The sequence below is a fragment of the Pseudorasbora parva genome, chromosome 24 (assembly GCF_024679245.1).
Source record: "Pseudorasbora parva isolate DD20220531a chromosome 24, ASM2467924v1, whole genome shotgun sequence".
In the NCBI taxonomy this organism is placed as follows: Eukaryota; Metazoa; Chordata; class Actinopteri; order Cypriniformes; family Gobionidae; genus Pseudorasbora; species Pseudorasbora parva.
The window spans coordinates 37,178,284-37,195,723 of NC_090195.1; the positions used below are offsets into that span (position 1 = coordinate 37,178,284).

A 17,440-nucleotide genomic window follows, 5' to 3' on the forward strand; every position below is an offset into this window, starting at 1 on the left:
AATCTGAGATGCTATAATCTGCTTCAGTGATAATCTGAGATGCTATAATCTGCTTCAGTGATAATCTGAGACGCTATAATCTGCTTCAGTGATAATCTGAGACGCTATTATCTGCTTCAGTGATAATCTGAGACGCTATAATCTGCTTCAGTGATAATCTGAGACACTATAATCTGCTTCAGTGATAATCTGAGACACTATAATCTGCTTCAGTGATAATCTGAGACGCTATAATCTGCTTCAGTGATAATCTGAGATGCTATAATCTGCGTCAGTGATAATCTGAGACGCTATAATCTGCGTCAGTGATAATCTGAGACGCTATAATCTGCTTCAGTGATAATCTGAGATGCTATAATCTGCTTCAGTGATAATCTGAGACGCTATTATCTGCTTCAGTGATAATCTGAGACACTATAATCTGCTTCAGTGATAATCTGAGACACTATAATCTGCTTCAGTGATAATCTGAGACGCTATAATCTGCTTCAGTGATAATCTGAGATGCTATAATCTGCTTCAGTGATAATCTGAGACGCTATAATCTGCTTCAGTGATAATCTGAGACGCTATAATCTCGGAGTGACGGCTGTTCTCAGATCTGAGTTCTGAATGAGTCAGATTTACATGAGAATGAAGGGATCTTCTTGAGGACCGAAGAGCTTCTGAGAAACACTGATGATGATCAACCACACCAAACATATGCTGATGCCAATGTTAGAGCACGACATGACGCAGTTAAGGCAAGATCTCTTGGGAATTATAAAGGGCATGAGAACTTTGGATTGGTTAAAAAAAACCTGCTAAAGCTCAAAATGTTTGCTTATATGAGTAACTTTAGGAGGTTCTGGAAACGAAAGCATCACAAACCCAAATGAGCTGCAGAGGCTAGAATATGAAGATCTGTTGCCCTCATGTGGACACTCAATGTAAATGCATGAAACATGACCTTTGACTCTTTCTGGCCACCTTATTTTAATATTTGTAAGGTGAGTGTTAAAATCTTCTGTCAGTTTTCTTTTAATTACCTGCACAAAAACAGACGTTATGCTACTTGATATTAAAAACGGATTTATATTTTAATACAAGATAGCCTCATTATAAGGTTTATAGCATGAATCTCACCGCTGACTGCATGATTCAGAGCTGAGAAACATTTTGTTTAACAGAGAACACAAACAAAGAAATGCTTAAGTCTTACAAGTATCCCATCATGCCAAATAAAAGCAGTGCGAGGGGACAAAGATGACTTTACTGTGTTTTTAGTGTTAGATTAAAACACTGGGCTAATTCTTCAAGTACACAAAACACTGCAAACCCAAAACAGATGTGGATTCCCTTTTATTCTTAAAATTTTATGTACAAGTGCAACTGATTTTTTTTATTTATTAATGTACATTCAATATAGAAAGTTTATGTACGGCATATTACATTTAACATTTCACAATTGCACTAGTCTTTCACATACATTTGTAATCAGAGTCAGTACGATTTGTTCTTTGTCCTTTAGAAGCTCATTTTCAGTTGGTCTTTATCATGAAGGTATAAATAGTCGAGTGCTTTCTGGGGAAGGAGGGAAAGAGGAGATAATAGAGAGACTGATCAGGACAGACTGCAGCCACTGCGCTCCACACATAATCATCACAGTTTCCTTCTCAAGAATACAGGAGCGCAGGGCCGCACTTCATCAAAGGACTGAGACAGGACAGACGTCAGCGGAGACACGGGCTGAACCATTCAGATCTCAAAGGGAAGAAAACTAACAAATGCATAAAAATATCTCAATACAAAAGTAAACTATTTTGCTCTCCATGGAAAGAAAAGATTTACGAGAAGCAACTGAATATAAAAAGAAAGAGGAGGAAAAGTTGATGTTTTAAAATGAAGGAATCACTAAAGAGCATGAGAGGAAACGACCAGCCCTCCTTTCCTTCCTTCTCTCTCTCTCTCCCTCCATCTGTCCATCCCTCCATCTGCGGTCCTGAGGATCCGGTGCTGCTCCGGAGAGGCTCATCCGTCTCTGGGTCCGAAGCGTCTGATGTTCTGGTTCAGCCCAGGTCTCCGGTGTCGTTATCTACGGGCGGCGGGACGCTGGGCATGACTGTAGAGCCGCTGCCTGCCGTCAGATAACCTGCCACTCCTGGACCTGAACACCAAAATCATCATCATTCATCATCATCATCATCCCCACCATCATCACCATCATCACCATCATCATCATCATCCTAACACCATGCAAGTTGCACTAATCTATATCCACACTTCAGATTTATTTAAATTAATCATGCAGCTCTAGTAAATATGACATTTGACAAAACATAACAGACATGATGAAACGATGTGTACAACGAACACACCGTCAGTTAAGGAGGGGCAGATGGAAGAGAGAGAGGTAGAGAGAGAGTACCTGCTTTAAAGTGAAAGAGAGGAGGGTGGAGACTAAAGCCCAGAGCGCAGCGGACTGCTGGCGGCCAGAAGAGAAGGAGTGGACACACCTGAAGAGTCCGAGGAAGAGTGATAGAGCGGCAGAGTGCGACAGCAAGAGCGAGGGAGAGCGAGAGAGAGCGAGAGACAGAGACAGAGAGAGAAGCAGACATCAGAACCGCAAAAACAGAACACAGAGCAGGTCCTGAAGCTCAGTCAAAACCAGCTCAAGCATTCGTTCCATTCACAATGAACATTTTCCCCATCTCATCTCAGATGTTCGCGTTTGTCTTTCTTCAGTGGATACTCCCTATTCATCTAGATCAGACCCTATTCCTCTGCATCACACCCTATTCCACTGCATCAGACACTATTCCACTGCATCAGACCCTCTTCCTCTAGATCAGACCCTATTCCTCTGGATCAGACCCTATTCCACTGCATCAGACCCTATTTCCTCTGGATCAGACCCTATTCCTCTGCATCAGACCCTATTCCTCTGCATCAGACCCTATTCCTCTGCATCAGACCCTATCCCACTGCATCAGACCCTATCCCACTGCATCAGACCCTATTCCACTGCATCAGACCCTATTCCACTGCATCAGACCCTATTCCTCTGCATCAGACCCTATTCCACTGCATCAGACCCTATTCCCCTGCATCAGACCCTATTCCCCTGCATCAGACCCTATTCCTCTGCATCAGACCCTATTCCTCTGCATCAGACCCTATTCCCCTGCATCAGACCCTATTCCACTGCATCAGACCCTATTCCTCTGCATCAGACCCTATTCCTCTGCATCAGACCCTAGTCCCCTGCATCAGACCCTATTCCTCTGGGATCAGACCCTATTCCACTGCATCAGACCCTATTCCTCTGCATCAGACCCTATTCCCCTGCATCAGACCCTATTCCTCTGGGATCAGACCCTATTCCACTGCATCAGACCCTATTCCTCTGCATCAGACCCTATTCCTCTGCATCAGACCCTATTCCACTGCATCAGACCCTATTCCACTGCATCAGACCCTATTCCTCTGCATCAGACCCTATTCCACTGCATCAGACCCTATTCCCCTGCATCAGACCCTATTCCCCTGCATCAGACCCTATTCCCCTGCATCAGACCCTATTCCTCTGCATCAGACCCTATTCCCCTGCATCAGACCCTATTCCTCTGCATCAGACCTTATTCCTCTGCATCAGACCCTATTCCCCTGCATCAGACCCTATTCCTCTGCATCAGACCCTATTCCTCTGCATCAGACCCTATTCCACTGCATCAGACCCTATTCCCCTGCATCAGACCCTATTCCTCTGCATCAGACCCTATTCCTCTGCATCAGACCCTATTCCACTGCATCAGACCCTATTCCTCTGCATCAGACCCTATTCTTCTGCATCAGACTCTATCCCACTGCATCAGACCCTATCCCACTGCATCAGACCCTATTCCACTGCATCAGACCCTATTCCACTGCATCAGACCCTATTCCTCTGCATCAGACCCTATTCCACTGCATCAGACCCTATTCCTCTGCATCAGACCCTATTCCCCTGCATCAGACCCTATTCCTCTGCATCAGACCCTATTCCTCTGCATCAGACCCTATTCCCCTGCATCAGACCCTATTCCTCTGCATCAGACCCTATTCCTCTGCATCAGACCCTATTCCTCTGCATCAGACCCTATTCCTCTGCATCAGACCCTATTCCTCTGCATCAGACCCTATTCCTCTGCATCAGACCCTTTCCACTGCATCAGACCCTATTCCTCTGGGATCAGACCCTATTCCACTGCATCAGACCCTATTCCCCTGCATCAGACCCTATTCCTCTGCATCAGACCCTTTCCACTACATCAGACCCTATTCCTCTGGGATCAGACCCTATTCCACTGCATCAGACCCTATTCCTCTGCATCAGACCCTTTCCACTACATCAGACCCTATTCCTCTGGGATCAGACCCTATTCCACTGCATCACACCCTATTCCTCTGCATCAGACCCTATTCCACGGCATCAGACCCTATTCCCCTGCATCAGACCTTATTCCTCTGCATCAGACCCTATTCCACTGCATCAGACCCTATTCCTCTGCATCAGACCATATTTCACTGCATCAGACCCTATTCCACTGCATCAGACCCTATTCCACTGCATCAGACCCTAATCCTCTGCATCAGACCCTATTCCACTGCATCAGACCCTATTCCTCTGCATCAGACCCTATTCCACTGCATCAGACCCTATTCCACTGCATCAGACCCTATTCCACTGCATCAGACCCTATTCCACTGCATCAGACCATATTCCCCTGCATCAGACCCTATTCCACAGCATCAGACCCTATTCCACTGCATCAGACCCTATTCCACTGCATCAGAGCCTATTCCTCTGCATCAGACCCTATTCCTCTGCATCAGACCCTAATCCACTGCATCAGACCCTATTTCACTGCATCAGACCCTATTCCACTGCATCAGACCCTATTCCACTGCATCAGACCCTATTCCACTGCATCAGACCCTATTCCTCTGGGATCAGACCCTATTCCTCTGCATCAGACCCTATTCCACTGCATCAGACCCTATTCCTCTGCATCAGACCCTATTCCACTGCATCAGACCCTATTCCACTGCATCAGACCCTATTCCCCTGCATCAGACCCTATTCCACTGCACCAGACCCTATTCCTCTGCATCAGACCCTATTCCTCTGCATCAGACCCTATTCCTTTGCATCAGACCCTATTCCACTGCATCAGACCCTATTCCACTGCATCAGACCCTATTCCCCTGCATCAGACCCAATTCCTCTGCATCAGACCCTATTCCACTGCATCAGACCCTATTCCTCTGCATCAGACCCTATTCCTCTGCATCAGACCCTATTCCACTGCATCAGACCCTATTCCTCTGGGATCAGACCCTATTCCTCTGCATCAGACCCTATTCCACTGCATCAGACCCTATTCCTCTGGGATCAGACCCTATTCCTCTGGGATCAGACCCTATTCCTCTGGGATCAGACCCTATTCCACTGCATCAGACCCTATTCCTCTGGGATCAGACCCTATTCCTCTGCATCAGACCCTATTCCACTGCATCAGACCCTATTCCACTGCATCAGACCCTATTCCACTGCATCAGACCCTATTCCTCTGGGATCAGACCCTATTCCTCTGCATCAGACCCTATTCCTCTGCATCAGACCCTATTCCTCTGGGATCAGACCCTATTCCTCTGCATCAGACCCTATTCCTCTGCATCAGACCCTATTCCTCTGGGATCAGACCCTATTCCTCTGGGATCAGACCCTATTCCTCTGCATCAGACCCTATTCCTCTGCATCAGACCCTATTCCTCTGGGATCAGACCCTATTCCTCTGGGATCAGACCCTATTCCTCTGCATCAGACCCTATTCCTCTGCATCAGACCCTATTCCTCTGGGATCAGACCCTATTCCTCTGCATCAGACCCTATTCCTCTGCATCAGACCCTATTCCACTGCATCAGACCCTATTCCTCTGGGATCAGACCCTATTCCTCTGGGATTGTGCAGAGCTTCTGAAGCTCTTCCTCTGAAACTGCATTGATTTGGACCTTCAGCCGTTGGTTCCCATTGAAGTCCATTATGTGGAGAAAATCCTGGAATGTTTTCCTCAAAAAACTTTTTTTGTCCACTGAAGAAAGAAAGACGTGAACATTTGGGATGAGATGGAGGTAAGGAAACTATCAGATGTTCATTCTGAGTTAAACTGATGCTCTAAAGCGGCTCAAACAGGCACAAAACAGTGGACAGCAGTGAAGACAGGAGTTAGTGTTAGGGGTGTGCACCAATAGCTGAACTTTTATTTAATGCCGAAATTTTTTCTTTTTTCTTTTTCTTTTGGTGTGTTCTGAAGCAGTTTTCACCAGTGTTCAGTCAGATTTGACATATTTAAATCTGCATATTTGTGTTATTTTTACCTTTTATAAATGGCTTTTTCCAACTAATCTTACAAAATATAGGCTTCAGGTTTCATATTATATTCTTAAATGTGATCTTTTACATTTAATTAAAATAAGACACTATAGGGCGGTTACCAATCAAATTAAACAATTTACACTGAAAAATTACAACTGCATTAAATAATGCTATGAGATTTGTATTTTTGAAGAGACAAATAAGAAATGTTGAAAAGAATGTTTAAACATGAAACTAAACCACCAGTAGGTGGCAGCAGGTGAGTCTTAATGAGTGAGTCATTGAGTCGATTCATCCAAATGATTCATTCAAACAGATGATTTATTGATTTCTTTGATTCAACCGATTCATCCAAACACGGAATCATTCAGTAACACACACCGTTGCTGTGAGGTGCGTTATTGTTCTGCTGTGATCTATTTTCGCTGCTAAAATGGAACAAATCAGTCAATATTGCATCGAAAATGCATCATATGAAATCCGTCATTTTCAGGTATTCTTCATTTTGATGATATTGAGGTAAACACACTCTTGATTGTGTGAGGTTTAACTATCATATGGTATAAATATAAAAACTCCACATTTTGAATGTTTACCACAAGTCTCTATTTCAGTTTAAATGTGTTGTGATTTCTCCTCGAGAGGCTGCGGAGCATCAACAGCGCCACCTTCAGTTCATTATACTATATTACACTATTATACACTGTCCATCGCTTACAGTAAATTAATGCAGAATTATTCGTGCATTTTGGTGATTCGCTCGTTATTTTTTGTTATCAGTGTTTTATTTCCACTTGTCCGTCTGGCCAGTAAAATTCACTTTTGAGCGAGTGTGTGTGCATTACTCAGTGTGTCAGAGCGACGGACGCATGGAGCTGACCTGAGCGAGTGTGTGTGTGTGGTGTGTGTGTGTGTCTCACCCGTCAGGTAGCCTGCCGTCTGTGAGTCTGAGATGAACAGGTCGTGTTTCTGGTCTTTGAAGGCACTCCACACAGTGGACCGGGACAGGATCTCATTCACCTGCAGCAGAAGCACAGCATGAGACGTGTTGTGACTGGCTCAGAGTAAAGCTGATGATGAAGATGATGGAGATGATGAAGATGGAGAGGGTACCTGCTCGCCAAACTGCAGGCTGCGGGTCATGGACTTCAGTGCTTTGACAATCTGAGCTTTGGTTGCTGAAGGGTTTTCAAGAGTCTCCAGCCCGATGCCCTCCAACAGCTTCAAAAGATACGGCACCAGCTCCACTCTCAGAGCCTACACACACACACACACACACACACACACACACACACACACACACACACACACACACACACACACACACACACACACACACACACACACACACACACACACACAGTTTTTGTAGTGTTTAAGTTTAGGTATTGGGTCAGATTAAGGGATGTAGAATAAGCTCATGCAGAATAAGGCATTAATATGAGCTTTAGAAGTGCTAATAAACAGACAATATCCTAATAATACGCATGATCATAAGACACTAGTTCAGGGGTACTCAAGTTCAAAGGCCAAGGGGGCCACTTTTAAAATCACACAATATGTGAAGGGCCACAAATTTGCATCATAAGACTTTATAATTTTTTGAGTGTTTTTACTTTTAATTTTTTTAAATAGTTTTTGCTTTAGAAATGCAGTTTATCTTGCTATGCAAGTCTTGCTAGTATGTCCTATTTAAATTAATACTGAACATGAAAATGTAAATTTAAATCTGGAATAAAAAGTGGATTAACAATTTCTTGCAATATTAATAAAAAAGCTCGTACTCAAACAGAATATTAAAAATATAAAAACATTTTTTTTTTTAAATGTACACACAAGAAAAACGTGCAAATATGGGCTGCTTCTCCCTGCTGAACAGAAGTCCTTCCTAGTGGGAAATCTGAGTCTGCATCTTTTTCGTGAATTTTTTTAGAAAAATAAATCATTAAATGGCACTTTCTGGAGTTTTGTGCAAAGAAATGGAGAAATTGAGTCTTACATGAGTCTTAAGGTTATTACTGTTAATCAGTCATCACTTTGCATTACCATATGTTATAGTGAATCTCGCAGTTATAACTCAATCCACTGGGTGGCGCTGTGGAGCAGGTTAATAAGTTAAGTGTATTAGATCACAATGTCGTCGTCTGCCTCGCGATGTTACTTACGAATTACTTAGATGAAAATTGAAAATGATGTTACAGAATGAAATTACTTTTGGTGAAATCAATTACTGAAGCTGAGTTATCATAATATTACCACCACAAACAAAAATCACATGACATCCAAACACCAGTGGAATGAAGACAGGAGAATTCATCAGCAGGTCAACTACGAGAGAGAGACACTTTTGGGAACCGGTGAAAGCCCTTCGGAGCGCAGTCGCAAACTGTTCTTGTTCATGATGCTGTATGATATAGCCAGCTAGTGTTGTGTAATAAAGGCTTGATTTATTCATTTATTTAGTTTCATTTGCTTAAAGGGGCGGTGAAATGCTGTTTCCTGCACACTGAGCTTTCCCATCCTAAACACAGACAAAGTTTCAAACACAAATGTTGGACGTTTGATGGAGTATTTCTGTGTCAAAAATACTCCTTCCGGTTTCTCACAAGTGTCGGAGAGTTTTTTTCGAGTATGGGTCGGCTTGACGTTAATAGAGCGGAAGGTCCTTGTATGGGCCGTACGGGCTCTTCTCCCGGTAGGGTGTGCGCGCGTGACTAGAGCGAGAGAGGAAACGCACGCCCATACACACTCTCAGCTGCAGATCCAGTCGTCCGTGAACACTTCTGTCGTTATAGTCAGGGTATCTGCAGGTTTCACCAAGTCAAATTTAAGACCTTTTTAAGACCATTATGAATAAAATTTAAGACCTATATCCCGCAATAAAAAATAAAAAAAATCATAGGAAATGCAGAATCACTCAATTAGGCTACTTAAACTTATATCATTTAATTTATTTAAATTGAACAAAGTATTAGTAAACTTATTATTCATAGCTCAATCCCACCAGGATTAGCATATATATGCGAGAAAAGACACAAACTGCGAGTAAAGACACAGAAATGTTGACAGGCCACTAAATACAGTCCAGACCACAGAGACGGACGTCCTGCTGCTGCTGCTTCTCCTGTTCAGTTTATTTCAGCCTCCGGATGATCTATTAGCTGAATCTGATTGATAGACATGGTTTATTTAGGGTAACGTTTTCTTCTCCACGCTTGAGGACGTCAGCATTCAGAAGCTCTCGTGCAGTAGCTGCGTGCTCGTCATTCTTTAGCTCCGCCCACACGATAGGTCTCGTCATTCTTTAGCTCCACCCACACGATGCACCTTGTGATTCTTTAGCTCCGCCCACTCGATACACCTCGTCATCCTTTAGCTCCGCCCACACGATACGCCTCGTCATCCTTTAGCTCCACCCACACGATGCACCTCGTCATTCTTTAGCTCCGCCCACTCGATACGCCCCGTCATTCTTTAGCTCCGCCCACACGAAACGCCTCGTCATTCTTTAGCTCCGCCCACTCGATACGCCTCGTCATTCTTTAGCTCCGCCCACACGAAACGCCTCGTCATTCTTTAGCTCCGCCCACACGAAACGCCTCGTCATTCTTTAGCTCCGCCCACTCGATACACCTCGTCATTCTTTAGCTCCGCCCACACGAAACGCCTCGTCATTCTTTAGCTCTGCCCACACGATACGCCTCGTCATTCTTTAGCTCCGCCCACACGAAACGCCTCGTCATTCTTTAGCTCTGCCCACACGATACGCCTCGTCATTCTTTAGCTCCGCCCACACGATACGCCTCGTCATTCTTTAGCTCCGCCCACACGATACACCTCGTCATTCTTTAGCTCCGCCCACACGATACGCCTCATCATTCTTTAGCTCCGCCCACACGATACGCCTCCAGGCGCTCGGTTTTTTCCAGAAAGACTCGGTACAGCCCATATTTCTTTTATAAATATAATAAAACTAAAGCCTTTTAGGAGATATGAAGGATGAGAGAGAGAGAGATTTTCCGCAGCGTCCACAGTATAAACATAGCCTATAAGTAAAACTGTCTAATATTCATGCAACATTTGAGTTGTTTGTTGTTGTTTTTTTTTTGTAAACAAAAAGCATTCATCTTTAACATGATGCGGGCCACAAAATGAATACCGGCGGGCCGGAGGCGGCCTCTGAACTAGTTAATAGTGAATAACTGCACCTTAAAATAAAGTGTTACCAATATTTTAATTGCAATACACTTTAACAGGCATAATTAAGTATGAAATATATTTGCAAAACAAATGAAACCAATTAATATGATTCATATTTGTTTGGTTTCTATAGCAAATATATTTAAATACAAATGCAGTGAAACTATAGGTATTGTTATCTGCGTATCAGCCTCGTTCTGGAAAAAAGAGTATGTGTGCATCCCTAACTAAGATAAATATCTCCATACACAATGTGGTATTTCCTGCTGTGTGTGTGTGTGTGTGTGTGTGTGCGCATGTGTGTGTGTGTGTGTGTGTGTGTGTGCGTGTGTGTGTGTGTGAGGCCGGTCACCTGTGCGACGAGCTCGTTCTGCTCCCGCTGGAACATGCGGTTCAGAGCTTCACAGGCCAGGCCCGCCATATCGGCTCGCAGCTTCATCCCCGTCATCAGCGGGCCGATCGCATCCAGAGCGGCCATGGACCGCACACACAGCTGAGGACACACAGCACATCAGAGTTATACACTCACACACACACACATTACTGTAGGAATGCATTAGAGATATGGAAGCTCCTTTCCAACACAGAATTAGAAAAGGAAATATAAAGAAGGAAATATCTGACCATCTGATATAAACGTGCCTTAGAAAAAACTGGTGTTCATCTTGAGACCAAGCAGTGGCACTGCCATACTTTAAACTAGAGACCAGCCTAACCCTGGGAAAGAGTCTGACTCTTCATTGTGTATTGTGTGTTGGAAACGAGCTCCACAATAAACCACCAGAGCTGTGTCCGAACACTTTCTGACAGTGACCGTAAGAGTGTGTGTGAGTGAGTGTGAGTGAGTGTGTGTCGGAACACATTTCTGACAGTGACAGTAAGAGAGTGTGTGAGTGAGTGTGCGAGTGTATGTCCGAACACATTACTGACAGTGACAGTAAGAGAGTGTGAGTGTATGAGTGTGTGAGAGTGAGTGTGTGTGAGTGTGCGTGTGTGTGCGAGTGTATGAGTATATGAGAGTGAGTGTGTGCGAGTGAGTGAGTGTGTGCGTGTGCGAGTGAGTGAGTGAGTGAGTGAGTGTGAGTGTATGTGTGTCTGTGCTGACCTCGTTGTCTGACAGTACGTGTATGAGTCTGATGGCACTCTTAGGCACAGCGTTGTTCTTGTGTGCGAGCGCGGTCAACACGCGGGGCAGATGCCCGAGCGGAGGCACCTGATCGGCCAGCTGAGTCTGAGTGCTGAAGAGACACACGGCTGCGGTGGTTACCGTCTCCAGAGCCTCGCCCTGAAAGGAAGAACAGAGCCAATAATCACACAGAGTCACACGGCACACTCACTGCATATCTAGTGTCTCCTATAGAGGGCACACTCACTGCATCTCTAGTGTCTCCTATAGAGGGCTCACTCACTGCATCTCTAGTGTCTCCTATAGAGGGCACACTCACTGCATCTCTAGTGTCTCCTATAGAGGGCACACTCACTGCATATCTAGTGTCTCCTATAGAGAGCACACTCACTGCATCTCTAGTGTCTCCTATAGAGGGCTCAATCACTGCATCTCTAGTGTCTCCTATAGAGGGCACACTCACTGCATCTCTAGTGTCTCCTATAGAGGGCTCAATCACTGCATCTCTAGTGTCTCCTATAGAGGGCTCACTCACTGCATCTTTAGTGTCTCCTATAGAGGGCTCACTCACTGCATCTCTAGTGTCTCCTATAGAGGGCTCACTCACTGCATCTCTAGTGTCTCCTATAGAGGGCTCACTCACTGCATCTCTTGTGTCTCCTATAGAGGGTACACTCACTCCATCTCTAGTGTCTCCTATAGAGGGCTCACTCACTGCATCTCTAGTGTCTCCTATAGAGGGCTCACTCACTGCATCTCTAGTGTCTCCTATAGAGGGCTCAATCACTGCATCTCTAGTGTCTCCTATAGAGGGCTCACTCACTGCATCTCTAGTGTCTCCTATAGAGGGCTCACTCACTGCATCTCTAGTGTATCCTATAGAGGGCTCACTCACTGCATCTTTAGTGTCTCCTATAGAGGGTACACTCACTGCATCTTTAGTGTCTCCTATAGAGGGTACACTCACTGCATCTCTAGTGTCTCCTATAGAGGGCTCACTCACTGCATCTCTAGTGTCTCCTATAGAGGGCTCACTCACTGCATCTTTAGTGTCTCCTATAGAGGGTACACTCACTCCATCTCTAGTGTCTCCTATAGAGGGCTCACTCACTGCATCTCTAGTGTCTCCTATAGAGGGCTCACTCACTGCATCTTTAGTGTCTCCTATAGAGGGCTCACTCACTGCATCTCTAGTGTATCCTATAGAGGGCTCACTCACTGCATCTTTAGTGTCTCCTATAGAGGGTACACTCACTCCATCTCTAGTGTCTCCTATAGAGGGCTCACTCACTGCATCTCTAGTGTCTCCTATAGAGGGCTCACTCACTGCATCTCTAGTGTCTCCTATAGAGGGTACACTCACTGCATCTCTAGTGTCTCCTATAGAGGGCTCACTCACTGCATCTCTAGTGTCTCCTGTAGAGGGCTCACTCACTGCATCTCTAGTGTATCCTATAGAGGGCACACTCACTGCATCTCTAGTGTCTCCTATAGAGGGCACACTCACTGCATTTCTAGTGTCTCCTATAGAGGGCTCACTCAATGCATCTCTAGTGTCTCCTATAGAGGGCACACTCACTGCATCTCTAGTGTCTCCTATAGAGGGCTCACTCACTGCATCTCTAGTGTCTCCTTATAGAGGGCACACTCACTGCATCTCTAGTGTCTCCTATAGAGGGTTCACTCACTGCATTCCTAGTGTCTCCTATAGAGGGCTCACTCACTGCATCTCTAGTGTCTCCTATGGAGGGCTCACTCACTGCATCTCTTGTGTCTCCTATAGAGGGCTCACTCACTGCATTCCTAGTGTCTCCTATAGAGGGCTCACTCACTGCATCTCTAGTGTCTCCTATAGAGGGCACACTCACTGCACCTCTAGTGTCTCCTATAGAGGGCTCACTCACTGCATCTCTAGTGTCTCCTATAGAGGGCACACTCACTGCACCTCTAGTGTCTCCTATAGAGGGCTCACTCACTGCATCTCTAGTGTCTCCTATAGAGGGCTCACTCACTGCATCTCTAGTGTCTCCTATGGAGGGCTCACTCACTGCATCTCTTGTGTCTCCTATAGAGGGCTCACTCACTGCATTCCTAGTGTCTCCTATAGAGGGCTCACTCACTGCATCTCAAGTGTCTCCTATAGAGGGCTCACTCACTGCATCTCTAGTGTCTCCTATAGAGGGCTCACTCACTGCATCTCTAGTGTCTCCTATAGAGGGCTCACTCACTGCATCTCTAGTGTCTCCTATAGAGGGCTCACTCACTGCATCTCTAGTGTCTCCTATAGAGGGCTCACTCACTGCATCTCCTATAGAGGGCTCACTCACTGCATCTCCTATAGAGGGCTCACTCACTGCATCTCCTATAGAGGGCTCACTCACTGCATCTCCTATAGAGGGCTCACTCACTGCATCTCTAGTGTCTCCTATAGAGGGCTCAATCACTGCATCTCTAGTGTCTCCTATAGAGGGCTCACTCACTGCATCTCTAGTGTCTCCTATAGAGGGCTCACTCAATGCATCTCTAGTGTCTCCTATAGAGAGCTCACTCACTGCATCTCTAGTGTCTCCTATAGAGGGCTCACTCACTGCATCTCTAGTGTCTCCTATAGAGGGCACACTCACTGCATCTCTAGTGTCTCCTATAGAGGGCTCACTCACTGCATCTCTAGTGTCTCCTATAGAGGGCTCACTCACTGCATCTCTAGTGTCTCCTGTAGAGGGCACACTCACTGCATCTCTAGTGTCTCCTATAGAGGGCTCACTCACTGCATCTCTAGTGTCTCCTATAGAGGGCTCACTCACTGCATCTCTAGTGTCTCCTATAGAGGGCTCACTCACTGCATCTCTAGTGTCTCCTATAGAGGGCTCACTCACTGCATCTCTAGTGTCTCCTATAGAGGGCTCACTCACTGCATCTCTAGTGTCTCCTATAGAGGGCTCACTCACTGCATCTCTAGTGTCTCCTATAGAGGGCACACTCACTGCACCTCTAGTGTCTCCTATAGAGGGCTCACTCACTGCATCTCTAGTGTCTCCTATAGAGGGCACACTGACTGCACCTCTAGTGTCTCCTATAGAGGGCTCACTCACTGCATCTCTAGTGTCTCCTATAGAGGGCTCACTCACTGCATCTCTAGTGTCTCCTATGGAGGGCTCACTCACTGCATCTCTTGTGTCTCCTATAGAGGGCTCACTCACTGCATTCCTAGTGTCTCCTATAGAGGGCTCACTCACTGCATCTCTAGTGTCTCCTATAGAGGGCTCACTCACTGCATCTCTAGTGTCTCCTATAGAGGGCTCACTCACTGCATCTCTAATGTCTCCTATAGAGGGCTCACTCACTGCATCTCTAGTGTCTCCTATAGAGGGCTCACTCACTGCATCTCTAGTGTCTCCTATAGAGGGCTCACTCACTGCATCTCCTATAGAGGGCTCACTCACTGCATCTCCTATAGAGGGCTCACTCACTGCATCTCCTATAGAGGGCTCACTCACTGCATCTCCTATAGAGGGCTCACTCACTGCATCTCCTATAGAGGGCTCACTCACTGCATCTCTAGTGTCTCCTATAGAGGGCTCAATCACTGCATCTCTAGTGTCTCCTATAGAGGGCTCAATCACTGCATCTCTAGTGTCTCCTATAGAGGGCTCACTCAATGCATCTCTAGTGTCTCCTATAGAGAGCTCACTCACTGCATCTCTAGTGTCTCCTATAGAGGGCTCACTCACTGCATCTCTAGTGTCTCCTATAGAGGGCTCAATCACTGCATCTCTAGTGTCTCCTATAGAGGGCTCACTCACTGCATCTCTAGTGTCTCCTATAGAGAGCTCACTCACTGCATCTCTAGTGTCTCCTATAGAGGGCTCACTCACTGCATCTCTAGTGTCTCCTATAGAGAGCTCACTCACTGCATCTCTAGTGTCTCCTATAGAGAGCTCACTCACTGCATCTCTAGTCTCTAGTGTCTCCTATAGAGGGCTCACTCACATTAGGGTTGTTTTTCTCCAGCAGGGCAGTCAGCGTGTCCATCAGTGACACCAGGAACTCTCTGGGCTTCCGCAGAACCCAGCCAGGCTGAGCGATGAAGATGCGCAGAAAGACTCCGCCAACCTCCAGCTCTCCCTGACCCGCTCCGTACGCCACAGAAAACTCATCCGGCAGCTGAAGAAAGAAATGTAATGAAATCCTCATATGAGAATGATTAGTGAAGGGTCATGTGACTCTGAAGACTGGAGTAATGATGATAAACTCAGCTCAGATCACAGGAATAAATCACACTTTACTATATATTCACACAGAGAACAGATGATCTACACTGGAGGAATATTATTTACTGGAGTTATGGTCAGATTAATGAGCAGAAGAGACTCTCAGAAACATTTGAACACTAGTGCATATGTTCAGATTAGGGCTGTCAAATAATGATATGCTCAATATTTATTAAATGCATGTCTAATAAACCCTTAATGATAATTCAAGACTGTAAATGCTAATGCAGACACAATCCATAAAACCCTCCTCACCTTCCAGATGACATCAGGATTGTCTTTCTGCTGCTTAAAGTGCCTGAGGGAAAGGAAGAAGAGCGTGAGCAGAAGGAAAGTGGTGGGAATGTGTGTGTGTGTGTGTGTGTGTGTGTGTGTCTCACTCCAGCATCATCTTTCTGACAGTGGTGGAGGCAGTCTGACAGTGGTGGAGGCAGTATCTCTCGAGTGAGAGTGTGTGTGTGTGTGTGTGTCTCACTCCAGCATCATCTCTCTGACAGTGGTGGAGGCAGTATCTCTCGAGTGAGAGTGTGTGTGTGTGTGTGTGTGTGTGTGTGTGTGTGTGTCTCACTCCAGCATCATCTCTCTGACAGTGGTGGAGACGGTCTCTCTCGAGCTGTCATTCCAGATGAGCTCCGGATTCTCGTGCGTTCCCTCGAAGATGTGCACGGCCGCCTCCGGATTGTCCCGCATGGCGTCCATGAAGACGGATGGCAGGAAGCGCATCAGGGTCAGCCGCACCTGCACAGGAGAGCCGGATTCACTGCTATTACACACACCTCTAACTCAGGGAATGAGGCGTAACGTCCCCATAACTCACCTTGGGTCCCACCAGCTTGTCTGAGGTCATTTTGGAGAAGAGCTCTGCGGTCTGTGTGCGCACCTGAGGGTGGGTGGAGTTACAGAACAGATCCAACAGGTAGATCAGAGCACCTGAGGAGAGAGGTCAGAGGTCACGAGCGATTTACAGCAGAGATGTGAAGCACATTATGGGACACTGACCTCTGTTCATGGCCTCTGTGATGATCTTAGTGTTGGAGGTCAGGGCATAAAGTGTCTCCAGCACCAGCTGACGGCCTGTCAGAGACAAACCTTTAATATCATCAAACATTTAGGTCAAAATAATATAGAGATAACATATAAAATGTTTAAAGTGACACATTTTGAAATATCGTGCCAAATATCGGCTCATTTTGAATTTCATGAGAACTACACATTTCAAAAAAGTTGGGACAGGTAGCAATAAGAGGGCGGAAAAGTTAAATGTACATAATGAGGAACAGATGGAGGACCAATGTGCAACTTATGTGTCTTGACTTAACTTGGATCAATTGTCAACATGATTGGGTATAAAAGAGCCTCTCAGAGTGGCAGTGTCTCTCAGAAGATGAGCAGAGGATCACCAGTTCCCCCAATGCTGCGGCGGACAATAGTGGAGCGATATCAGA

At 45.7% G+C, this 17,440-nt stretch overlaps 1 protein-coding gene across 1 annotated transcript in view; it reads right to left on the bottom strand.

Annotated features, from left to right (window-relative positions):
* Positions 1–1,326: 1,326 nt before the first annotated feature.
* LOC137063808 (dnaJ homolog subfamily C member 13-like) overlaps positions 1,327–17,440 on the bottom strand; it is a 97,957-nt gene continuing 81,843 nt past the window's right edge. Inside the window, 10 exon segments of the mRNA XM_067435075.1 lie at positions 1,327–2,146; positions 7,319–7,418; positions 7,512–7,655; positions 10,951–11,091; positions 11,704–11,883; positions 15,715–15,888; positions 16,251–16,293; positions 16,564–16,733; positions 16,813–16,925; positions 16,995–17,069. Coding sequence (XP_067291176.1) covers positions 2,049–2,146; positions 7,319–7,418; positions 7,512–7,655; positions 10,951–11,091; positions 11,704–11,883; positions 15,715–15,888; positions 16,251–16,293; positions 16,564–16,733; positions 16,813–16,925; positions 16,995–17,069 — 1,238 coding nt within the window. The 3' untranslated portion in view covers positions 1,327–2,048.